The sequence below is a fragment of the Grammomys surdaster genome, unplaced genomic scaffold, assembly GCF_004785775.1.
Source record: "Grammomys surdaster isolate TR1022 unplaced genomic scaffold, NIH_TR_1.0 364, whole genome shotgun sequence".
In the NCBI taxonomy this organism is placed as follows: domain Eukaryota; kingdom Metazoa; phylum Chordata; class Mammalia; order Rodentia; family Muridae; genus Grammomys; species Grammomys surdaster.
The window spans coordinates 1,887,212-1,913,043 of NW_021604783.1; the positions used below are offsets into that span (position 1 = coordinate 1,887,212).

Sequence of the window (25,832 nt, forward strand, 5' to 3'; positions counted from 1 at the left end):
AGGGACTCCTAGACGTGGAGAGGGTAAGCAGACATAGTCTTGCCATAGTGACCCATTCTGTAACTTTCTGCTGACTGCTGGAATGGATACAGAACACAGAGCACAGTCTGGCAGAGTTAAAGAAGCACCGGTGATACCAGCAGCAGGCCCGTCCTCGCTTTCCCATGGCCTCTGGTATGAGGTGAAGTTTATGACTGGTCCAAGGGTAGGCTATGGTCATTCTTGGCTGAGCCTCACCTGACTTCCGTAATCCTCCGATGGTCTTAGGTCCACCTTCTGGACCAGCCTACACCATCCCATGCACTGGAGCAACAGGAAAGCCCTGCAGGCTTCTATAGGAAGAGCCTACTCCCTCTGCTTCTGGTACCACTGATTCAGACTCAGTGTGAACCCCTATACACCCAGCTTTGCAGTTAACCACCCCTCCCCCATAGTGTCTGTCTAGGCTCACTCAGCATCCTGTCCCTCAGCTTTTTCTGTGAGGATAGAACAACACCCCCTCCTCTTCACTTGGTGGCTAGCTGGCCTGAGTGGGAAACAGCCTCAGATTCCTTGGAAAATGTGACTAGAAGCCAGGGCACACTGGGAGCCACTCAGCTGTTTTCCTCAGTTCTCTGGGGAGGAGCAGTGAATGGTAAAAGCTTTCAAGAGGCAGAGCTGTGACCCACAAGGGAAGCCCTCATGTCATCATAGTTTACTTATGAATGAAACAATCATTCTTAAAAAGACTAAAAACAGTTTTACTGCCCTTTAATACAGTTCCTCATGCTATGGTGACCCCCAACCATAAAATTATTGTTGTTGCTACTTCATAATAAATTTTGTTACTGTTATGGATTTTAATGTAAGTATCTGTGTTTTCTGATGGTCTTAGGTAATTCCTGTAAAAGGGTTGTTCAATCACCAAAGGGGTCTCGAACCACTGTTTTAGAGGTTGGCTTTTTTTTTCTTGAAGACTCCAAATTTCCCATTATGTCACTGATTCTAATTCAATCAGCCTCCCACAACTATAGGCTCTGTCTGTACCACAGATAAAAAATATTTTAGAAAAAAAGGTATGTGTATTAAACATTGACATTTTGTTATCATCATTCTCTAAAGAAAATCATTCTTTAAAGAGATGGCTCAGTGGGTAAGAGTGCTTGCAGTTACTCTGGAGGACCTAAGCTCAGTTCCCAGCGCCCACTTCAGCTGTTAACTCTAGCTCCAGGGACTCCAGTGCCCTCTTCTGGCCTTTGCAAGTACTGCACTCACATGTGCATACACCTAGACACATATATACACACACAGGCACATATACACTCATCATTTAAAAATTAAATTAAAAACCCACTATATATATGTAGCTTGTGTGTCATTCTAGACATGTGCCATTTAGAGATGAGTTAGAGAATATGCACAGGTGTAAGACGATTCCATGTAAACACTCCACTAGCTTATGGAAAGGACTTAAGCATTTGCAGACTCTAATACCCTGAGGTCCTAGATACCCAGGGACCAGTATATCACCCTCTCTTATCTGCCATCTGTGCCACTGGGAAACAGCAGTCCATCTGGAAGATCAGCAAGTCTCCCTGGACCTGAGGCTTCATTTGTTAAGCAGCAAGGACCCAGCAGGCTCTCAGCAATGCCTGTCAGGTCACAGGAGGTGACATCAGTATCTGTGGATCTGGGGTTTGGCTAACAGTTTAAAAATGGAATTGGAACCATTCACTGTACTTACATGTCTTTCTCACACAGTACAACAGGGTCCCTGGGAGCCACAGTGCTGTGTCTACTCAGCTCTGTAACCCAGCACCCACGACAGGCCCTAAAAATGCATGGTGCATGAATGAACAGGCAGAAAATGAATAAGCGGACAAGTGCACAACCTCCTCGGAATCCCCAAGGAATTCTGGGAGTTGGTGAGTGAACAAGGGGAAATATATATATAAATAACCCTACTCCCAAGCCCAGCTGAACAAGAAACCCCACACTTTCAGCCTGTAGCCCAAATGAGGCCAAGAGGAGGATTCACAGCACAGGCTCTGTATTTCCTAAGCCTTTCCAAATTGCAGAAAAGGCTGCACCTGCCTCCGTCTGTCTGCGGCTGCTAATCCACTGTAACAGCTCTGTGCCCCCATTCTATCTCCCACTCGGCGGGCAGAGTTATCCCGTGTATTCGCCTTTAATAAGCTGAAACTATTTGGGGCGCTGTATTCACTGGTATCTGCTCCCACCAGCCTGCCCCACAGGGTCTCCTTGTCAGATCTCCCAGTGAACAGGGGATTTTGTGTTCAGCGGGGAAAACAAAGCTGTCCCAACAGGGATCCAGTTGGCTCTCTGCACACTTCTCCAGCGAGAGCCAACGATGGACACAAACTGGAATTGCTGTCAAAGCCAAAGAGGGATTCAGATGAGCTGAGCTGGGCTCCCTGGGAAGCCATGAAAGAAGGGGATGGTAGCCCTGGAGCATCACCTCAGCTGGCTGGCTGGCTGGCTGGCTGGACAGATCAGCTAGTTAAGCCAATATAGATGAGGTCATGCCTTGGAACCTGGTAGCACCCTTGCTCGGTTTCCCTGTACCTAAACTGCAGGCAGCTGTCAGGCAGGAAGCACACTGATGGCTAAGACTAGGATAAATTTCTTCCTACATAGAAAAATAGCCTGGCTTTCTGATGCCAATAACTACAGCATCACAGTGACAGGTGGCCATAGATGCACCAGAAGTCAGCAGTGTGGTCCAAATAATTTATGTGCAAACTATACATGGTAACCAACCACTATGTCATTCTCCATGTATGCATGAATATGGCCTGCATTAGCCAGTACCCCTTGCTGTTAGGTATGGTCATGTGACTGGGTTCTAACCAAAGAGACCCGAGCACAGGTGACTCTGAACACTTCTAGACTACAGAAATCACCCAGGGGCTTCCCAGCAGCAACTCAGTGACTCCAAGGGATGACAGAGCCATACAATGGACTCATTGACAGAAGAAATCATTCAACTAGGAACACCTGTGGGTGATGGCTGCTGCATGAGCAAACAATCCCTGCACTGCAAGAGGTTTATTATAAGCCATACCTGATCAATACAGGAAGTCAAGAAATTCTGTATAAGAGCAGTGGCGGCAGCGGCATGCATGGCAGAAAGAGACGGTGAGATAGCAAGACTGAGTGACCAGTTAGCTGTGAGAAGGACCCCAGGGAACAGCCGAGACTTTCCTTCGGTAGAGAACTGCTAGGGACACAGCCAAAAGAGAAACTCAGGCATGGACCCTAATAAAACCTTCTTAACTACTTACTACCATTGGCCCTCAAAATTGGAGGAGTTCAGGACCCCCTGACAGGGACCAAAACCTGAGGATACCCAACTTCCTTAGACAGTATGGTATAGTGATGGAGATGACCTACCCACATCCTCACACATACTTTAAATCATCTCTAGTTCATAGTGTCCAACGCAGTGCAAATGTTGAATGGTTACTAGACTGTGTTCATGGAAAGACAAGGGGAAAAGGTTAGTACAAGTTCAGTACAGATGCAGCTGTTTTTTCGCCCCCATGGTTGGTTGAATCCACACACTCCAAACCCATGGTCACAGAGGGCTGAGGTAGCAGATGTGGTGGATGTCCCGCTCTGACCTCCTTACTAGCCCACCACACCCATCCCAGCTGCCGCAGGTGCTGGCTGCTAGTCATACATGCTTGCAGCCTTTGGCTGATGCACACTGCTTTGCTGGGCAGTATCTGGGCAGTCACAACCTTCAGTCCAGTTCCAGTAGGGAGTCCACAGCCAATCGTCAACTGTTGTTAGAAGTGCAGTGTCCTGGCTTCTGCTTTATCTACAGTAGCTTCTCCCACAGGGCCGCCTCCTCAGAGTTCTGGAGGGGTTTTAGCCCTCCACTCTCTTGTCTTCCTTGCTTGGGAATACCCCTCAGTAAACTACCTCAACAACAACCCCTCTCTTAGGCCCCCAAGGTTCTAGAGAACACAACTCAATATACTTGACCCCATATAACCTAAGCAAATGGCTGGCATCATATTACCTTTTGAACACACAATGAAACTACCACATACAGGACAAAGGGCAGGCATGAAATCCAGAGTGAAGACAATGTTGGATTATCTGGCCCCAAAAGGAGTCCTCGAAGCTTCTTTGTCTGGTGATGATGAAGATTTCTATGAAGCTTTAGATGCTCAGATGAACCTTCTCACCCCTGCAGCTGAAGGAGACGGCCTCCTAGGACATTATACTATAGAAACCATGAGTTATACCACCTGTTAAAGTGGGAAGGAAAAAAGGTTCTGCCTTGTGGAGCCTAGACCAATGTGGGCTTTTAAGCAAACTTTAAAGTATATTCTGGAGAGATGACTCAGTAGTCAAGACCACTAGCTTCTCTTGCAAAAGACCAGGGTTCAGTTCCAGGCACCAACATGGCAGTTCAGAATCATTTACAACTCCAGTTCCAGGGGATCCAATGCTCTTCCGACCAGGCATTTGGCACATTCAGACATGCAAGCAAAGCACTCATATACATAAAATAAAAATAAGAAAGACACATAAAGTATAACTTTAAAAAATAATATCTTGGTGCTGCTTTCTTGGAAACTCACTGTCTCAAATGGTTCATGAATTACAGATCTCCCTCCAGTGTGTGTGTGTGTGTGTGTGTGTGTTTCACTGCTTCCATCTCTCCATCCTCTCCATCTCCCTGCAAGGAGACCAGGCTGACAACAAACTGTCAGTCTCCTTTGTGCCCTTCTCTAGGACACAGCCTTCCATCTATCAAATGTGGAAGCCATATCACTGATCTGCCTATCGCTTGGCTTTTCCTGCTATGAGCTTCATGAGTTCTAATCCCAGGATACTGATGGAACAACAGGATGCAGAGAGTGGCAATCAACACTCTGAGAGGGAAAGCAAACCATCTGTACAGTTTGCTCATATCCAAATTGTGAATATCCCCAGCACATTAAATCTCAAACTGCCAGAATGATGCCCTGAGGTCACCATTAGGGAGGGTTGTGCACCTCTGGAGAGCCAGAGTGAACAGGTGCACCCCACTGCCACACATCTACTTCAGGCGTCTCTTCATGTAACATGGGTTGTTTCTCCTTTCTTTGATCCCAAATGTACTTTTGTTTTGAAGTTTCACTACATAGCCTAGGCTGTCCTGGAATTTTTGATCCTCCTACCTCCTGGGATCACAGGTGTGTGCCACCACACCCAATTGGACCGTGCTCCTAAGCAGAGACCAACAATCAGTATAGGTAGCATTTGTCCCAGACTCTGGGAAATTCTTCCTTCTCTGAAGGAGGGATCAGGGAAGGGGGTTACCACACTCGATGATCTGAAGTGCAGGTCACAGAACATAGGTCTGTGATCTGTTTAGTCGCATCTAGAAGCAAGCTGGCAACAGGAGTAAGGGACTGATTTCACATGGCCACCCCTAGAACTTTGAGAGCCAAGGGAGAGAGCAGCAGAGAAGAGGTCCTGCTCGAGGGGAGCTAAGGGGCTGGCAAAATGGCCCAGCAGATAAAGGCACTTGCTGTGCAGGCCTGAGCTTGGCTCCCACCCCCAGAGCACAGGTACAGAAGCAGATGCAGCGCCACACCCCTGTAATCCCAGCACTACTTCAGCAGGATGGGAAGTGAGGGCAAGAGAATGCCCTGGAGGCTCATGGGTCAGCCAGCATGGCATGAATGAGAGACACTCTGCCATAGAGGGAAGGCAAGAACCAGCTCACCAGACTTGTCCTCTGACCACAGACTTGTCCTCCGACCACACACACACACACACACACACACACACACTGTGGCACAGGCATACCAGCAGATTCTCTATTCCTCTCACCCTTTCTCTTCCCTTGCCACCTCAAAATTTAGAGGTGGGGAGGGGGCAGGGACAGTCTGAGTAGCATCATGCAGCTGAGTGGAGCATCTGCGGCCTTCTGACCTCAGGCCCCATTGTCCTCTCCAGTGTGAAGAGCTGTGTATACCAAAGGAAGGCATAGCTTGTCCTTCTTCTTCTCCCCTTGCTCTCTGCCCACTTTGCCTCCCTGACACTCACCTCCACATAACCCAAAAGGGCTTCCCAGGCTACTTCTAGATACTTTGCCTGGGAACAGAAGGCCAGCACCGGCCTGCCAGACTCTGCCCAGCTGCTGACCATAGAATGGGAAACAGAAGTTCAGAGGACCCACATTTGGCTTACAACAAGGCCCCAAGGTCTTGATATATATCCCAGGCTTACCTGGAACTCACTGTGTAGCCCTGTCTTGCTTCAAATTTGAATTCTCTGTCCTCCTGTCCTGGCTGCCCAAGTGCTGAGATAATAGGTGTACGCCACCATATCTGACACTGGCCCAGGATTTTGAGCTGAAAAGGGGACTTTATAGGTCATTTAGCTCAACTCTGTGGTTTCTGTGAGGACCAGGTCCAGGGCTGGAGTATCTTGTAGAATCTCCCACAGGGCCAGGGCAAGTATGTTCATAGTCAGGTTCTTAAGGGCAGATTTGATGGCTCTAATGGTTGTTGTTACAACCATTAAGTCTGGGGTGGTATAGAGGCTTGAATAGGTTTGGCCCCCATAGACTCACGTGTTTCGATGCTTGGCCATGGGGAGTGGCAGTATTGGAGGTGTGGACTGATTGGAGTAGGTGTGGCCTTGTTAGAGGAAGTGTGTCACTGTGGGCGTGGGCTTGCGGTTTCCTAGTGCTCAAGCAAGCTCTGCCCGATGTGGGATGAGACATCTCCTGGCTGCCTGTGAGACACAGTCTCCTTCTGCTGCCAGTGTCCTCCTGGCTGCCTGCAGATCAAGATGTAGAACTCTCGGCTCCTCCAGCACCATCTCTGCCTGGAGGTTGCCATGCTTCCCACCATAATGATAACAGACTAAACCTCTGAAGCTGTAAGCTAGCCCCAATTAAATGTTTTCCTTTATACGAGTCTCTGTGGTCATGGTGTCTCTTCACAGCAATAAAATCCTAACTAAGACAGGTGGTTTGACATCTGATAGTGTATTTAGTCAAAGACGTCACTATGGGTGTTATGCTCCAGCCTCAGGGCTAGAGGGGGTTTTACTCACCCACTCTACTTTACTGGCTGTTGGGGTTTTGAGGGGCAACAGCAACAGCCCAGCCCAGCCCAGTATTCACGAGAAGTCTAGGAGTTCAAGGCTGAGAGAGGTACAGGCTGGCATAGACCAAGATGCCCTATCGTCTTCCCCAGGTCAGCCAAGCTCTGAAGCCTGCACATCACCCGAGCAGGCCCTGCCAGTGAGATCCCTGGGATGTGGGATGTGGGGTGTGGTACCCGAGCCTCCTATCCTCTTCCTTTCCTGACATTTGCCCCATCGTGCATCCCCCTCGGGTCCTAGAGAGAACACCCACGAAGGTCTCAATATTCGATCCCACTTACTCCTCTGGCCTCCCAGCTCATCCCTTTGTCCTTCTCCAGGCTGGAGATAGCTCCACATGCAAAGGCCCAGAGACAGAAGAACAATAGGGTGATTGCTCTGTGCTGCTTAGGGTGACAGGGAACCCTGGCAGCAGGGGTGTGGACAGATGCTTTCTAACCTTGCTTACGCCCAGCCTGACCTCTACCCTGCCCTCTGTGCAGGCTCAAGAAGGGGAAAGCAGGGAAGGGCAGGGGAGGGGACCAGGGAAAGCAAAGGATGGACAGGGAGATGGGGGGAGGGAAGGAAGAAGGGGAAAGGGAGGGAGGGAAGGAGTGTGTGTGTGTGTGTGTGTGTGTGTGTGTGTGTGAGAGAGAGAGAGAGAGAGAGAGAGAGAGAGAGAGAGAGAGAGAGAGAAGGAAGAGAGGAGAAAGGGGGAGGGAGAATAGAGTAGAGAGTAATTAGAGAGAAAATCTAGAGAGGGAGAAGGAAAGAGGAAAGACCCATCCAAGCCACTCAAAAGCAGTCCACATCAAACTGCCACTTGGGGATCCCCAACAGTGACCTATAGGTACAATAAAGCTTGCAAAGTTCAACCTAATACATAATACATCCCACAATACATATGGGATCAGTCTGGCCCCAAGCCAGGGGGTAGAGGGCAAGACACACTGGCTAATGGGAGAGGCCCACATCTCCTTCGCTCTATCTCTGGTTCCCTTACCTGGAGAGTTCAGGCAGCTGGGCTTTCAAGACATCTGGGTTCAACCCAGTGATGTTCAACCAGGGGCTGCTTTGTCCCAAGGGGACACCAAGTATCATCATTTGCCGAGAGCTCTACACCTTCCCTTGTGGACAGCCCCCACCACTACCACAAGCACCCTAGCCCAAAGCCAGTTTCTGCTGAGGGTGGACACTCTGGCTGGAACCGTAGTATGACTAGTTTAGAGAACTTGCCCAGAGTGTAAGGAACCCTGGGAGATACCTCTAGCACCTCAAACAAACAAACACACAAAACCAAATTTTAAAAAAGCATGGCTAATGCTTTTTTAAAAAAAAAAATTGTTCATCCTCTTTCAGCTTTGAAACTCTCTACACTCACCACAATGACACAAGGCTGCTCTGAACAGTTCTCTTTGAGATGTCTCTGTGAGGGAAACTCAGAACTCACACATCCCCAAAGCCAGAGGGGTTAGCCTGAGCTCAGGCTGGACACAGCATGGCCTCCTCCTCAAGGGCTCATGGGGTCACTAGTGAGAGCAGGCACCACATAGGCAGCACCATTCCCTGGCGGTGACACTTCCCATTCATCATGTTCTCAAAAGCATCCCGGGACCCTTTCTAAATACAATGCTTAGTGGGTCACACCATCCCAGAATGATTTAATGAAGAAGCCACAAGCAGCCCAGCTGCACGACACATTGGTGGACAAACAAGAAATTCCTGAACATGGGCTGTGCGTCAGACACTTATTTTTCAGAGGTGCATTCTGAAATGTCTAGGGATGGACTGGCGTAATGTCTACATTTTTCTTTAAAGGCATTTAGGTATGGCTGAGGGTGTAGCCCAAGGGGAGAGCATATGCTCAACATACACAGGACCTTGGGTCACCCCAGGACTACAAATATATGTCTTTAAAAAGAACACTAAAGTAAAGAGAGGCTGAAGCAAACGCAACAGAATGGAACTGTTCATCTAGGCGAGGAGAACGCTGCTCTTTGCCTTTTCTACTACCTCAGTGAAATTTCTCAGAATAAAAAAAGTTTAGCGGAGGCTAGTGAGAGGGTGGGGCTTGACGACCTGAGTTCAATCCCCAGGGACCCACCTGGCAGAAGGAAAGAGCAAACTCCTGCAAAGTGTCCTTTGACCTCTGCACTCATGCCATGGCAAATAAATAGATTAGATAGATAGATAGATAGATAGATAGATAGATAGATAGATAGATAGATAGATAGATGTAAAAGCTGTTTAATGAGTTAAATCCCATTAATTTGAGGTACACCAATTTATACTGAAACCCAAGACAACTTTTTTTAAAGATGAATTTTAGCATGGAAAAAAAAAAACAGATCAGGCAAACAGCTAAACACAATCCCACAAAAATGTCTGCTGGCTTAACGGCCTGGCCTTCCCCTCTTCTCAGCCCCATCCATGCAGAGGGCTGTATAGCTAATGAGTAAGCGCTCAGTCCGGGAAGACTGGCCTCTCTCAACAAATTTGCAGAGAACACATGGGGCTTATACCATATAAATATACCAGGCTTTTTGAGGGATGGCTAACTCTTTGTTGTGGGGCTGTCCCACGCATGTGGGGTGTCTGGCAGCCTCCATCTATGAGATGCCTGTGGCGCCCTACCCCCAGTTGTGACAATTGAAACTGTCTCGAGACAGTGCCAAATGTCCCCTGGGGACAGAAGAGCCCCTTGTTGAGAAGCAGTGAAATACACAGACATAATGAAACGATTTAATCAAAACACTCTATAAACCAATCTCTGCACCGAAGATGGCTCTCTCCATGCAGTCTGCTGCACAGCCTGCCTCTGTCACTTGCAGCAGATACGAGTATCTCTCCATTCAGATGTCCTACAGGCAAACTACACTGAATATCTGCTAGCTGCTTCGAGCTGGGTGAGCTGGTATATACCTGCAGTCCCGTGCTAAGGAAGACAGATACAGAGAGATTACTCCAAGTTCAAGGCCGGCCTCATCTATGTATGGAGTTGAGTTACAGGCCAGCCAAGGACACACAGCAAAACCTGGTCTCACAAAACACAACAGACACGCAGGCCACTCTTTGATTACTACCAACAATTCGGTAATCATCATCTTTGGCACCAACTCTACTAAATACCAATGTTTCCTTAGGCAGAAGTGAGTCCACAGGTAAGAGGTATGTCACAAGGGTCATATGATGTCCAATCTCTCTTCCTAAAAGGTACAGGCTACTCCCCCAGTAGTAAGTGTTCAAGTGCCTTCTCAACACTGAGGACTGCTTTTTATCTACTAAATAGTGTCATATCTCCCAGATCTGGTGTGTTGGGTTTATAATCCCAGCTACTCAGGTGGTAACAGAACAAAAACGTTCAAGGCCGGACTGGGCAATTTAGTCAGACTCTATGTCAAACTAAAAAGGGGTTAGTGTCTGGAGATGACTCAGTGGTCAAATGCGCTTGCTACTCTTGTAGAGTACCAGGAAACCAGCAGCCATATGGTGGCTAACAACCATGTCCCAAGGGATCTGATGCCCTCTTCTGGCTTCTGGATGTTCTTGCACACACATGGTGCATATAGACTCATATATATATCAATGTAAATTATTTTTAAAATTAAATCTTAAAAAACAATTTTAAGAAAAAAAGGCTAGGGAGATGGCTTACTGGTAGAGCCTTCTCCTCGATTTTTCAGGATCCTAGATTTGAACCCCTAGTCTCCCATGCTCATGAGCACTAAATCTAGGAAGTTTTTAAGACGGTACTCTTGGTAATGGTGTCACATAAGCAGAATACGTCCTGTGCCCACTGCCATTTGTACAAATTCTCTGAGTTTCTAGTTCACTTCTACAACTCAGTTTCATATTAAGATCTCTTGTTGAGTTGCAAATGCTTTTCATTTATTGAGGACATTGATCATTGGTCAGGGACGACGACACAATAGCTTTCTTAGTTTCCAGTTTGCCTTTTATTTTTGCTTAGAGAGATTTCTGAAGTATGGGAGTTTTCCATTTATAGCTACAAAACCTTTCCCTTTACGAGTCCTGGGTTTTTATGTCCTATCTTGGATAACTTCTTTGCCCTGAGATCACAATGATGAACAGGTACATACGTGTGGATATGTCATACAGACATGTGGATATGTCATACATACATACACATATATCTTGTTGTAGATTATTATAGACTCATTAATGGTGTGCAGCTCTCTATCGCTCTGGTGGTATCCAGCAGGATCTGGGACTCTAAGCTTGTTGGCGAGTAAGCAGCCAGTTTTCCCAGCAGCATTTGCTAGCTGCTTCTCTCATCTGTAGTCACACACTGTCCTGGTACCAAGTCCCTCTGGGCACCTCTCCATTCCTATGCCACACTCGTTTAAACACCCCGCTTACAATATTTTAGAATATCCAGTAGAGTTAATTACCCTCATTAGTCGCCTTAAAAAAACATTTTGGCTTTTCTTAAAACACACTGATTTTTTTTTTCTGGCTGAACTTTAGAATCCTGCCGCATCTAATGGATACTGTAGCCAGAGTTATGCTAAATCTATGGCCTCACTTCTGGGAGAACTGACATTTTGACAGTTTGGGTCTTGCTCTCCCTAACATGGCACGGACCTCCACTTCCTTCTGCTCCTCAGTGTCTGATCTAAACATTCACCCATACTTTTATTGCTTCACTTATTTCTGCTTGGCATTCCATCACTACTCGAATTAAAATTCTGTTCCAGTATTACAAAACTGATGGACCTCTGCCCCAATTCCACCAGGCTGGACAGAAAAGCCGACAGAAACCGAGCAGCCTCGCCTCCACCTCCATTGCCCTGTGCTGGTGTCCTATCACTGTGCCTTATTCTTGGCTCACAGTTCACATTTGTACTTTAAGACAGGGTCTCCCTCATTTGTTCAAACTGGCTTTGACCTTGCTCTGTGGACCAAGCAGATCTTGAATTGTGATCCTCCTGTCTCAGGCTCCCAGGTAGAAGGATTACAGGCCTATGCTTCCAAACCCAGCTGTTTTATGGTTTTTAATTCCTATTGGGCACCCACCCTTGAATCAACGGTGCCTGCAGTACAATCCCACCACAACCACTTGCAACAGGATTCTCAGTATGTGTTACATAGAGAAAGAAATGGCAAGACATCAGATCAGTGGGGTCTTGTGGCTCTGAGCCCAGGCTGGCCCACACTGCTCATCTCAACTCATTTTCTTTAGCAAAATTAATTAATTAATTAATTAATTAATAACTGGAGGCCACCCCTCTCCCAGTGCATACCTGCTGCCATTGAGGGCCGTGTCCTCCAGCACCCAGCTATGGGCTTTCTCGGCTCTCCTGAAAGGCTCTCCTAGAAAGGCACTCAGCTCCACCCCAGAGCCACTCAAGTAGTAGCAAAGAGCCCTCAGAGGACTCTAGTGGTGGAAGTGATAAAAAGGCAGCTGGGGACGATCCCAAGACCACTGTTGAGAGGTGGGGAGCCCAGGGGGTGGCTAGCCCCTTACTCCTGGATCTTAACCCAGGGCTAGCTGCCACAGGTGGCTGAGCCTTGGAAATGAGGGAGGCCAGCAAAGGCTACCCTTCCATGTTACAGGTTTTATTGGCTCTGAGGGAAGGCCCATAGCCCGGGTATGGTGAGCTCTCATGGGGTCTTGAGCCAGCCCTGCATGTCTCTTCCCTACGCAACAACCCTCAAGGAATCCAAATGTGGCATCCTGACTAGCCAAAGGCAGGAAGGTCCTCCACGGAAAGCAACACGCCCTGCAAATGAGCCAAGGCAAGGCGAGTCTACCATCATGGCCCACATGTCTCAAGAAGAATTACAGGTGAAGCTGCCTGTCAGAGGCAGCAGGGGAGTGTGCAGGTATTTCTACAGAAAAGGAAGCTCTAGCAGGAGCAAAGGGTCCTTCCTGCCCAGGGACACTAGGGAAGAAGCACAGGGCCTGCCTTGTCCTGTTTAACGGGGTGGGGGGGATCCGCAAGAGGAGAGAAGCTGTTCTACCAGCAATACCCTCAGAGCTATTGAGGACCCTGGCCAATGCTTAACTCCAAACCTGAGCTCCTCCCACTCACCCAAGTGATTCCATAAAAACAAATCACTGCAGGTCACAAATTGCCTGGAGCTCCCACAGGGCAGCTGTTCCTCTTCCAGCCACAGGAGTGGAGGTCCCTCTACCTACTTACTAGATGTGTCCCAGGCTGTCCCTCTTCTTGGACTTCCCTGCTGTAGACCACTTAGTCCTTGTCACCCTGCCTGGGCGCAGTAAAGAACATTCTCCAAGGAAGAGTTCAAGGTGATGTTTCATCCCTCAGCTTAGAGAATAAATCCATGGCTTGTTAATTCTCCTCTGTGATGTGGACACAGTTTCCACAGGTGGTTGGGAAGGTCGTCCCTCACTGTACCCAAGCACAATTTGGAAGTACTCAGTTCCAGGACCCCACTTCTGAAGTTCCTCCCAGCCTCCAGTTTAATGTCTCGCTTAGCCAGCCAGGCTCTGTGCGATAGGTCATCTTGGTCATCGCAAAGGCAGCTCTAGTCTTAGCAATGGCGCCTGCTTGGCAGAGCCCGCTAGGGAAGGCTGCAAAGACTAGGCTGAGGTTTCAGTCATTGCTCCAACTCCCAGACGACCTGCTTTCCCACTTCCCCTTCAAGAAAAGCACTGGAGTGGTGGTTCACTTTCAGTCATAGTCACAAACCCAAAGGAGTCAGAAAAGGTAATTAGCTATGGGAAGACTGTTAAGATGTCTACCGGAGTTTAGGGGTGGGGTGTGGCTCAGAGGCAGGACTGGAGTGGAGCATTCCCCTGGCCTCAGACTTGGGTCCCCAGCACCATAGTGGTTTTAGTCTTTTGTCCCTTAAAGCCAAGAACCTTCTGATGCTTCATATGAGCCCTCCCACTCTACTTCAATTACCCATTTGTGTTAGAAGGTTAAAAAAAAAAGCCAAAAATTACAAGAAACTCAAAGTCAAGTCGCAAGGTCTAGAAAAACTTCCGAGAGACAGACCATTAAAGTCCATCTTGTCTTATGGCAAACTGTGTATCCTGCCTCTGCGCACTCCATCCAGGTGAGTTGACTCAGGTGCATCATGGGAACTTACAACTAAGTCAGATGACCACAAAGTCATCACAGTATAAGGAAGCAAATTTGGGGGCTAAAGAAATGTCTCAGTGGTTAAAAGCACGTGCTGCTCTTCCTGAGGACCCAAGTTGAATGTGGGCACCCACGTTAGGCAGTTTACAACCAATGCCACAGGGCGCAACCAGTGCCTTGCTCTAGACTCTGATGGCAGGTGCACACACATGCATATGCACACACACATACACACACACACACAAAACTCTTTTACAAAAGAATTGAAATTCTGGAGCTGAGGAGATGGCTCAATGGAGAACATAGAGTTCTCAATGGGTTTCTTAGAGTTCAGAAACCCAGAACCATATGAAAGTTGGGCAGACATGGCAGCTGCCTGTCATGCCAGCCCTCAGAAGGCAGAGATGCTCAGGAAAGCTTGCTCGCCAGACTAGCCAGAAGTGGAGAGCTCTGAATGAAAAAAGAGACCCCGTCTCAAAAAAAATACAGTGTAGAGCAGTTGAAAAGACATCTGTGGCCAACTCTGAGCCTCTGTACAACATGATAATACACACACACACACAGACATACGAACACCCAAATATACACAAACGTAAAATAACCCAGTGTCCACTGTAACATCTTCCAAGTTCAAAATTATTATGCCCTAATTTTTATTTTAATTAATTAATTAATTAGTTGATGCTAGAGATTAAACCAGCAGGCAGAGAATGTGTTCAAGTGAACTCAGTGTCTGACTTAATTTTTAAACCAAAAAAGGAGAAAAAAAAAACCTGTGGGTTTTTTTTTTTAAAGTATCCATGTCCTCAGCAAGAGAGAAGAGTTCTTTTGTTTGTGGTTTTCATGAGACAGGTTCTCTGTGTTACCCATCTTGTTCTCAAACTTGTAAACACATGATCCTCCTGCCTCTCAAGAAACTGGGGAGAGCAGATTTTTAATTTTAAAAAGTCAGTATAGAAAGCAATCAGCTCCTGGTCTCTGGAACAAGGCTGTGAATGGTGGTAAGCTAGAGATTTCAGCCTCTATACCTCCAGTCTGGCATCTCGCACCCAGGCACTTATGATGGCGTCCAGGCCCTTGTTAACCTTCTCCTGCCAGGGATTCAACCAAGGGTACTAGATGCCTCAACTAACAGCCCAGGGCGGGGTTTTATCTTGGACTAGTCCCAGTGTGATTCCAGAACTTTGCAGCATGTATCTTCCTAAGTGTAGGCTGCAGTGGTTATAGATGTCAAGTCCTACATCTATTTTCTCTCAAGCTCCCAGGATACAGCCAGTTCTCCCCTAGAACCAGAGTCAGGTGACCACCTGAGTATCCAAGCTTCCCCCAGCTCCCTATAGAGCCACCTAGAGAAGGTAAAATTCCAAGCCTGACATGGGGACCTTCATGTCATTCTGCTACTCATTATCAGTCCTCTCCTGGGACCAGGGTCTCCAGGTGTGGTCCTAACAGGGCACACATCTTGTGGGACTCTAAGTTCCCTGTGTATCCTGAGCCAGGGATGTGAAACCTCTCCTCTACCAAGAAGCCCAGTGGACCCATTCTCAGAATAGTTTTTTTTTTATGCTAAAACAGTCTTGATTTTCTATGGTGTGAAAATGGCACGCATCAAGTAGAAGCCAAGCTTTGAATGTGTTGTGAACAGATGAGGTTGGATCTGCTTCTTCTCTTGTGATGCTGGACAGCAGTGGAGAGCTATGCCTACTCACCCCAGAATAGCTCATTGTTCAGCTGTGTGAAGACTGGGTATTATATTTACTGCAGTTTACAGTATTTCTCACTTACAATAATCTTATCCAGGACATCACCTGATCCTAAGGCAAGAAGCATCTATCAGTGCATAGGAAAACACTACTGAAGTCTAGTTATCTGAACTCTCCCAAGTTGGTGGGGTGCAACCTTTCACATGTGTGCTTTCTTAACAACAGCAGAAGAGCATCTATCAGTGGGTATAGGAACTCAGGTAGCAGCCAGGGACACATACAGCATCTTGTGGCATCTGTAATGTGAGCACAGCTACGGCTGCTATGGTAAACACATCACAGACACTGCCAGCAGCCGCGGCTGGCACCTACCTTTGTCACGAAGAAGAGGCTGGATCTTCATGTGATAGGTGGAGATAAAAATGAGGTTATTTTCCCAGTTGGGTTACGGAGCTCCTGAATTCTGTGACCTAGTGCCCAGGTACTCCTCCCTCTCAACCCCCACACTGTACCCTTGCTCTTCCCAAACCCCAGGAAGGAGAGGAGTCCTTGACCTGGGATTTGTGAGGTTCTTGCAATGTCTTAATCTCCAAGGATAAGGAGGGAGAATTCCACTTTCAGAGTTCTTGGCCCTTGGCTCTCTTAAAACATCCTCTACTTTTATTCTTAGGAGGAGAGCTATAATGAGATGCCCGGTGGTTCCTCCTTCTTCAGAGCAGCTGAGGGGGCCAGGCATACAAAACAGAGTCTAGCTGGCATTGTTCACAGAGGGTCTGGGTCTCCCGCCCTCACTCCATGTTCCCACCCATGTCCCTACTATACAGACAATGTAACAAGTGAAAAGCTTAGGGGATTGTCTCACCTTCTGGTTCCTCCACGCTGCTGGCTGCAGTGGTGGGTGGTGCCACAGGGATCTCTTCATGAGGTTCAGAAAAGGGGAGAGAGACAAATGAAGAAAAAAATAAGACATTATTTTTGTCCTTGGAAAGATAAGGGTCTCAGAGAAGATGCTTCCCGATGTTTAGCCTCTCTCCCCCATACCCACTCCACAGCTCAGCTCAAAGGAACAAAAAGGGAGAGAAAGGGAAAAGAGGGAAGCTGGCGACAGGATCCCAGGGATCCTGGGCACGTCAATGTGTTCTCCTGTCCTCACTGGGAAGGGATATCATGAGTCCTGTTCGTTAAGGAGGGTCAGGAATAGGGGCAGTGGGAGGGGCTGGTGGTCCACAGGGCTGATCTTGTACCCAGGACCTGACATGATGTTCATCTCAGCACTACTGTCCAAGGGTCTTCAACTTGGCCCTGCCCTCGGGTTCCTCAGGCTCTCTGTTCATTGTAATATGAACACTTGGGCCTTGTTCATCTACAGTGTTAACTCAACAAGTATCTGCAGCCCAGTGCTCCCATTTGTTAGTCAGTAGAATGGGATGTGACTGAAGTAGGCTGGGCTCATAAAGGCGTGGCCTTCATTTTGACTGTCCTCCTCTACCTAGAATAGCAGAGCTCATCCCTTGCACTTCTTGTACTCTTCCCTGTGTTCCTGCAAGGTGAGGAAGTTCAGCCAGTCAGCTCCATTGATTCAACCACCTGCTGTCAAAAGTTTGGGCTTCCTCTTTCTACACGAGACCAAACTATGGATCCAAAATTCCTCTGGGGCAGCAGGTCTCAATGTGTGTGTTGTGACCCCACAGGGGTTACATATCGTATCTGATATCCTGCATGTCAGATTAGGATTCACAGCAGCAGCAAAAGTACAGTTATGAAGTAGCATCGACATAATGTTATGGTTGGGGTCAGCACAACAAGAGGAGCTGTATTAAAGGGTCACACCATTAGGAAGGCTGAGAGCCACTGCTCTAGGGGAAGGAGCACACAACTGCAGGTGAGTGACCTCCAATCCCGTCTGTAGCCACCATCTGACTCTGGGGTAAGACTTTCCTCTGACCTTGGATTCTACACCTAGAGGCTTGCCTCTCAAGAGATCTGTGTCTCCTGAAAGACCCAGACTTTGTGCCTTAGGAATCAAAGGCAGAGGACAGTCCACAGTGCAGAACAGATTTGCTCTCAGTGACTTTATTCACACACATTCCCCCCCCCCCCAGGAGTTCAGTCACAGCAGCTAGGATCATTAGGAAGCTGGACTTAGGACTATAACCTTCCTTTGCCCTGAAAGGCTAGGTTAGTCCCAGCAGAAATGCTCAGGAAGCAATATCCGAATGGCCTGGTCTAGTACTGCAGATCTGCAAATGGGTATTCATGCTAATGGCCATGGGGCACACTGGACACCCAAACTTGTTGTCTCAAGTGGGAATGCACACACAAGGCCCATGGCTCCCCGAGCTGGGACAAAACAAGGCACAAACTTTCTAAGCACTGGCTATGCAAGCACATGGGGCATCCTAGAATGGAGCCCAGACCTACTGTCTCAAGGCCCAGGCACTGGATTTGGAAAGGTCATTTTATGATGTTCTGTCCCCTGGGGGGTTAGTTCTTGCCATTCTGAACAACTTGACAGCTCCTCTCCGGGGGATGAAGGGAGGAAAGAGAGAGACAGACAGACAGAGACAGATAGAGACAGACAGATGGGGGGAGGCAGGCTACTCACTAACAGAACAGGTCCCCATAGGTTTAAATATGCCTGGCACCTGGCTTTCTAAATGTTTGTCTCATAGCTTTATGGGTGTGCAGAGAAAAGGGTTTCTATAGGCTGTGAGACTCATGTTTGGATGCCATAGTGGGAAGGATTTCTTTCCATTCCTTCCTTCAAATGCTGGGGTGAACATAAGGCCTGGGATGTCCTAGGCATACACACTTCTACTGAACAACACCCAGTCTACATGCCCTTCCCACCTGCTGTACCCTGGGAAGACATCAGGAGTGCCTTACACTAGCAGTGGGTCATCTGCTGGCAGTATACCCACAGGGACACTCTGACAGAGACTCCTGATTCCTAAACTGGTCAGAATCACTGTCAGAACCAACAGAGCTGGCCTGTTCTGGAAGCAAAGGCCATACATAGTAGGACAGATAAGCATTCATAGTGGGACAGGAGAGACGTGGGCTGTCTAAGGTTTCCATCTGTTTGAGGCAGAGACAACTGTGACTTCTGTGAGGAACATCTAGAAATCGGAGGTGGCTCCTGACATGAAGGGACTCAGGCACTGGCCCCACAACCCTCGGGCTGTTCTGAGTCCCCATCAGTCATGGAGATCACAAATGGACTCCGAGAATCTCAGACAGTAAGATTGACTGACTTCTGAAAGAGGCCAAGTAGTAACTAGTTCAGGCTTTGTGGGTTATAGTCTCTGCTACTGCGAGGCCATTCCACAAAAGCAGCTGCACACAGTATCTTTTTCTTTTTCTTCTTTTAAAAAAAAAAATTGATACAGGGGTCTCAGCATGTAGCCCAGGCTAGTTTCAAACCTTCAATCTTCTGGCCTCTGCCTCCCAAGTCCTGGGACTACAAGTTGACAACACCATGCCTGTTGACTTCATATGCTTTTTATTGTGCCTTGAAATAGTATCCTTCCTTTGATTTTTGTTTAAAGCATTAAAAAGGTACAAGGCACTGTGTCATGCAAAAAATTAGCCAGCAGTCAGCTCCCTGGGCGGAGCTTGCCAAGCCTGCTCTCTAGAGAATCCACTTGGTTCCTTGGACTCTAGCTTGTTTGCTGAGACTCCTGCTCCTCTGTCCCAGATGTCCCTTCTTGGCTTGGATAGTCCTAGCCAAGGAATCACCGGAATGAGGCTGGACCTGGGTTAGGCCTGACTGGCCAGCCAGAGCTCACTTTCTGCCCATGCTCTGGACATGAGCAACCAGTCCCCACAGGGTCCCCCCACCGCACTCAAGCAGACGGGAGGAGTGGATACACATACTGATGCAAGGGGCGATGGGGGAGCGGCTCTGCTGGTAGCCTTTGGCACAGCGGTTGCAGGTGATGCCTGTCACGCCGTCCTTGCAGGGACACTGGCCAGTGGTTTGATTGCAGGTCTTGCCAGCAGCACCCACAGGGTGGCAATCACAGGCTGTGAAGAACATAAAACAGAAGGATCAGAGAGGTGGTTAGTGCCCTTCCCACCCAGGGGTGTCCCATGGTCTCTACCCCAGAGAGGAAAACATGAAAAAGAACAGGTAGGCCTAACCAAGCTCACACATGTTCTACAAGTTCTGGGATGGATTGTCTATCTACCACCAAAATCAAAATGGACCTGTTTCAAAAGGCTGCTTGAGAAATAGGGAGAGGGGAGCCAGGGAGCCCCTCCAGAGCCCAGAAGGAGGGCTGATAGTCAATTATGATGTCAAGCAGTGGAAGGTCAGGGGCATGGGGTGCTGAATGGTAGAGGCACTAGCTTCTCTTCCAGATGTCTCTGAAGGTTCCTGGGTGGAAGAGGATCTGGAGCTGATGAATTCAGGGATGCTGACCAGATGAAGGCAAAGGGAAGAGGTGCCTAGCATGCTGCCCCAGTTTGCCCAGCAGCCAGATGCCCAGAACCCAGGCTTCTAGGTCACTATAACACTTTGCCTTTAAACCCCAACTAGATGGGTAACTGTTGAACTGGTGAACTTCCTAGGGGCCTCCTGGGAATGGAAAGGTCAGACTGGGAATGAAGCAAGGCCAGAGACCACTGCATGAACATTCCGACCCTCCTGGTTTTGAAGAGTGAGCTTTGGTGGGTAGCCCCACATCCAAAACCATCCCAAAGCTCCCTCACTCTGTTCCAGTCATGACACAGCCCGACATTTGGGGGAGATCTCTGCCACCCCCATGAGGCTCCAAGCAACATTTACCCCCACAGGCATCTTGCTAAGTTCTGCCCACCTGTGCCTGAGCAGTGGATTCACTGAGGAAAGAACAGGGTAAAGGAGGCAGTGTTGTGCCTGCTTCTGCTGCAGGAAGCCCAGGAGGGCAGGGCGCCCCAATAATGTTATCTGTAGTCATTTCAATTCATGCCACATGCTGCTTTGTTTCCGTCCCCCAAAGGGACAAAAATATCTAGGAAAATAAGTGAGAACTGAGATTCCCAAAAGAGCTAAAGTAAAAACTCCCTCCCCAGTACAGTTGGCCCTGAGAGGGTAGCCTCTCCCTAGGCCTCCAGTCTGGGAATGGCCATGAGGCCCATCAAGAAAATGTGTGCAGTAGAGCCAGCCTGTCCACAGCGCTCAGAAGGGAGAACAGTGCGAGTACATGTTCACCCTAGTGGTATCAGAACATGCAAAACCATGGGGAAGCACCAGGATGAGGAAGGGCCTGGGTCTGACAGGATGGAGGACAGAAGGGGCCTGGAGGGCTGGCAGCATGCTGGCTCCTATGACACACTATCTCTGAGAAGCACTGGGCTTGAAACATCTTCCTCTTTCTTAGAGTTTGACTCTGAAATATCCCTCATAGATCTCCCATGTTTTTGAGCATTTGTTATGTGACTTGTGATGTGATTCTGAAGACTGTAAATGGTAAAAGTAGGTCACCAGGGGTGGGCCTTATATGGCTAGATCTGCCCCTGGTTCCATTTTTTTCCCCCTGCTTGCTGGTTCATTCCACATAAACAAGCTGTCTCAAGCTCTAGCACATCATGGACAGTGTGGTCACCTTTCCCATCATGGAGGAAGAGTGTGAGCCAATCAGTCTTCCTTTGGGCTACTTTAGTCACTAGCATGAGAAAAAGTAGCTAATACACCATTGTAGATGGGAAAATATCTGCTGAGACATTGTCTTCATTGGTGTACCCTAAATCCAAGTCTGTACCCTTTTTAAAAGTGAGTAATAAGATCCAGTCGTGATGGTCTGTGGAAAGGGTGACAGAGAGGAAGAGCTGGCTGCGAAGGACCTTTGACCTTGACCTTTCCCTGCAGTAGGAGTGTTATGGTCATGCCTCTCAGTTGGTCATGTGAGAATAGAGGGCCATAGCACAAGATCTCACAGTCATGAGCCACAGATGTGGGCACAGGCATATGGGGACGCCGGGTTCTTGTGCCAGCTGACCTTTCCTGACCTGCTCTGCAAGCCTACTGACAACCGAATTTATACCATGACCATCTTCCTTGGATGCCAATGGAATGCAACTGTGTGCCAGTAACTTCTGGATCCTTAGACGGTCACAAAAGTTTACTTGGTTACTTCCAAGCCAGATCACACCTAGACACCAGCACTGGCCCAGAGTGTCTGCATATTGGTAGGAACCGACCCAGCACAGACTCTGGGTGGAGGAGTGTGGAAGACTATGCATTGAGCCCTGCAAGCTGAGACCTCATCCACCGTGGCTGGCCCACTCCTGGCAAAGCCAGGGCCCAGATGAATTCTATATGGTCATGTATTCTGTATGGTCATGTATTCTGTATGGTCATGTATTCTGTATGGTCGGGTCATCCTAAGGGTTCATCCTTAGCTTAGATGTAAGCCAAAACTTGCTGCTGAGTTTCCAAATCTTTCTCCCAAGATTCTGTAGGAAGCAAAGCCATGTCTAACTGAGGTGTAACTGAGGCAGCAGTGTGGTGTATACTTCCATACCAGTCATTATCTATGCAAAGAAGTCACTAAAGGATCACATCCAGGCCAGCGGGACCATCACCAGGCTGGGCATCATGCCACCAACAGAGCATCTGCCAGCAGAGGTATACCAATCAAGACTCCTACAGACCATGGCAGCAAACCTACATTCTCTTACATGTAACCTGTGGATTGCAGGAGGACAGGGCAACAGGCTGGTGAGACCTGGAAAGATCTAGAGCCCTGAAGAGAGAGAATGTCCAGACCCCTCACCATCTCAGGACACCCCTCTGTACTTCTGGCTCTTCCATAGGGAAATGAGCTCTGCCCTGTTTTAGCCACTGTGAGGCCATTGTGTGGTCCAGCACCAAATGCAACCCAAAAGAGATCCACCCTTCGCTCATTCCCGATCCCCAGGCAAATGACCCCAGAGTAAGACCTTTCCTCACAGACATGGGAAGGAAAATGCCCCAAATTGTACCCTCTGAGCAAAGAAGGGTGGGTTTTAAGAGTGAGAAAAAAAGCCAACAAGAGGCAGTGCCCTGTCTTCTACAGGGGTGTGATGGCTATTCTTGGCTGTCAATTTGACTACCTCTGGGATTAACTAAAACCCAAACAGCTGGGTACAGCTGTAAGATATTTCTTTTCTTCATTAAATCATTTAATGTGGGAAGACCCACTTCTAACCCAGATCTTTGAGGTGGGAAGATCCATCTATAATATGGGCCACATCTTCTGCTGGCAGCCCGTGTAAAGGACATGGAAGAAGGAAGCTCTCTCTCTACCTGTTTGCCTTCATTCTCATGGGCAAGTCCATTTCTTCACTGCTTCTTTGGGATTCTGATATATATTGGAGAGCAGCTAAGATATACCGAAGACACCCAGCCTCATGGGCCCAGTAACTACTAGATTATTGGACCTTCCCTAGGTAGACTATTCAGTTATTGTTGGACTAGCTTGACCATCGGTTGTAAGCCATTTTAATAAATCACACACACACACACACACACACACACACACACACACACACATTCTGTAAGTTCTGTTCCTCTAGAGAACCTTGAATAATACAATAGGGAAAAGCCAAGGCCCATGGAATCCTTGGAACCTTAGGAGGGAGAAGTCAAAGGCTGTGACTCCTTAGCCTGTAAACACAGAGACACAAGGTCACACACATGGGTACATGCACAACACACAGAGATTCACACATACAGGCACAGTGACTAGCACACAGCAGGATGGTTTAAGTGCAGAATGAGGAAGAGGAAAGGGCCTTTTACTTTGTTGGGGCTCCAATGAGGGGGTGAACAGAAAGCTTCCCTAATTTTTCTAAGAACATGACCCAGGCTGGAACATCCTCTGTCACAGGAAGCCCTCCTGGTGACTCCCATTTCCCTGGAAGCTAGCCATGGTTTTTACAGAAAAGTCAACCCCTTCCATACAGCCTACATGGGGCAGGCAGCACCTGCTCATGGGAAATAGGCTACCAGAAGTTTTTCCATGAAGAGAGAATGTGAAGGAAGTGTGGGTCCCTGAGAACATGGCAGGATCAGGTTTCCCACGAATGTAGCTGGCTGCAGAGAACCCAGGCCTGTGTTTGTGCTAGGTCAGCAGACAGGGACAGACTGCTCAAGAGAATTCAAGTGGTTTCAGGAGGACCCAGGCCTCGCCTGTCTCTGCCAGTGACTCTGAATTAGTAATCCACTCTCCCTAGACTACAGGTGGCTCCTCTGTAAGGGCAGCAGTCTACACTCCACTGAGGGTTTTGTCTCCTTGGATCTAGAGTGTTGACCTTAACCTCATGACTGCTGTTCATCACAGTGTCCTGGGCGGGAACAGGGAGCAGGGTTTGTGTTGCAGGGTGCCCTGTCTAGGCACCCACTAGTACTGTGCCTGTACCTAACCAACAGAGGGGACTTCCAAGAATTCTGGAATAGTGGGGCTGGAGGTGGCTGGTACTGACCAATGGCTTCTCACACCCAAGCATAGCCCTTACCTTCTACTGGTGAGCATAAGCAGAGACCAAGCCCTTCCAGTAGCTCACAGGGCCAGCTGGAAGTCTTCTGGGGCTCCTACGGGAAATCTGTCTACTTTTCCTGGGTACCCTGGCTCCAGGGAGTGAGATCAAGTGGAAACTCAAGAGTAGCAATCTAGAACACAGGCTTATGGAAAAGAGAGGTGCTGGCTGAGCATCGGTCCCTTTGTAATTGGGAAACAGAATAAGCACAGCCTCGGTCCTCAATCCAGACATACATAATCTGGCTGTCCCCTAGGTTTCCAGGAGTCCAGAAAACTTACTACTTTGGCTTCATATTAAGAACTGACTCACTGTAGCTGTCTGCAGGTACACCAGAAGAGAGCATCAGATCCCATTACAGATGGTTGTGAGCCACCATGTGGTTGCTAGGAATTGAACTCAGGATCTCTGGAAGAATAGTCGGTGCTCTTAACTGCTGCCAAGCCCCTGGGATGCATACCCTGAAGTCCTAATCCCAAGTGCCCATGTATGAGACAAATATGAATCCTTTAAAGAGGTAAGTATGGCAAAAATAGGTCATCGGAGTAGGTTCTAATCAATGACAGGTGTCCTCACACAAGATGGGGATGAGGTACAAGGCAGCAATAGAGGAAAGTCTATGTGAACACACAGTATGAGGGTGACCATCTGTAAGCCCAGGAGAAAGGCCTGAAGCAGATCCCTCCCTCCTGGCCCTCAAAGGGAATCTGCCCAGCTGGCACCTTGACCTTGGATTTCCAGCCTCCAGAGCTGGGAGAGATTAACTATCTGTTGTCTAAGTCAGCAGGTACACAGTGCTTTGTTCTAGTGTTTCAAGGTGACTAGAACACCTGTGCCACACCCCATACAAGCTGGCTCTCTCCTAAGGACTCTCTCAGGCCAATGCCTGGACTTTAAAGAAGATAGCTCTGCCTTTCATCAGCCCTCAGAGCTTTTTGTAGCTTAGCTTCCCTGATGAAGTCGCTAGCCACCTTTTGCCAAGGGAGACACCTTCTCTGTGGTAGGTCACATCTCTGGGCGATCTGAGGCAGTTTGGGGCAATTGACAATTACAAATAAGACCATTATAAATATTTGTATATAGTTGTTTTTTGTTGTTTGTTTGTTTTGTAGGATCTACATCTTCATTTCTCTTGGAGAAATGCCTGTGAGTAGGATCCTGGTCTCATGACAGGGTCTGGGTCTCACTTTCCCGGGAAGCACTGGGCAGCTACATCATGTGGGATTCCCACTGACAGTGCGTGGTGGCTCCAGTAGGTCCTTGTTCTTGCCAGGCATTTGAAATTGTTAAGTGGCTTATATTTCATATTTTCAATGAGGATGGATCTGAGTGTGATTTCAATTTGCATTTCCCCAGTGATGGCTTATGTTTCACGCATTTATTCGCCATCTGTCCATCCTTGAGGAAGTGTCTGTTCAAATATCTTGCCCATTTTGAACTGGATCATTTGCCT

General features: G+C 48.1%; 1 protein-coding gene across 1 annotated transcript in view; it reads right to left on the minus strand.

Annotated features, from left to right (window-relative positions):
* The window catches only part of Ntn1 (netrin 1), a 174,065-nt gene that overhangs the window by 31,551 nt on the left and 116,682 nt on the right, over window positions 1-25,832 (minus strand). Inside the window, exons 4-5 of the mRNA XM_028780187.1 lie at window positions 19,754-19,903; window positions 16,740-16,793 (exon numbers count right to left, since the gene is read on the minus strand). Coding sequence (XP_028636020.1) covers window positions 16,740-16,793; window positions 19,754-19,903 — 204 coding nt within the window. The remainder of the gene's footprint in view (window positions 1-16,739; window positions 16,794-19,753; window positions 19,904-25,832) is intronic.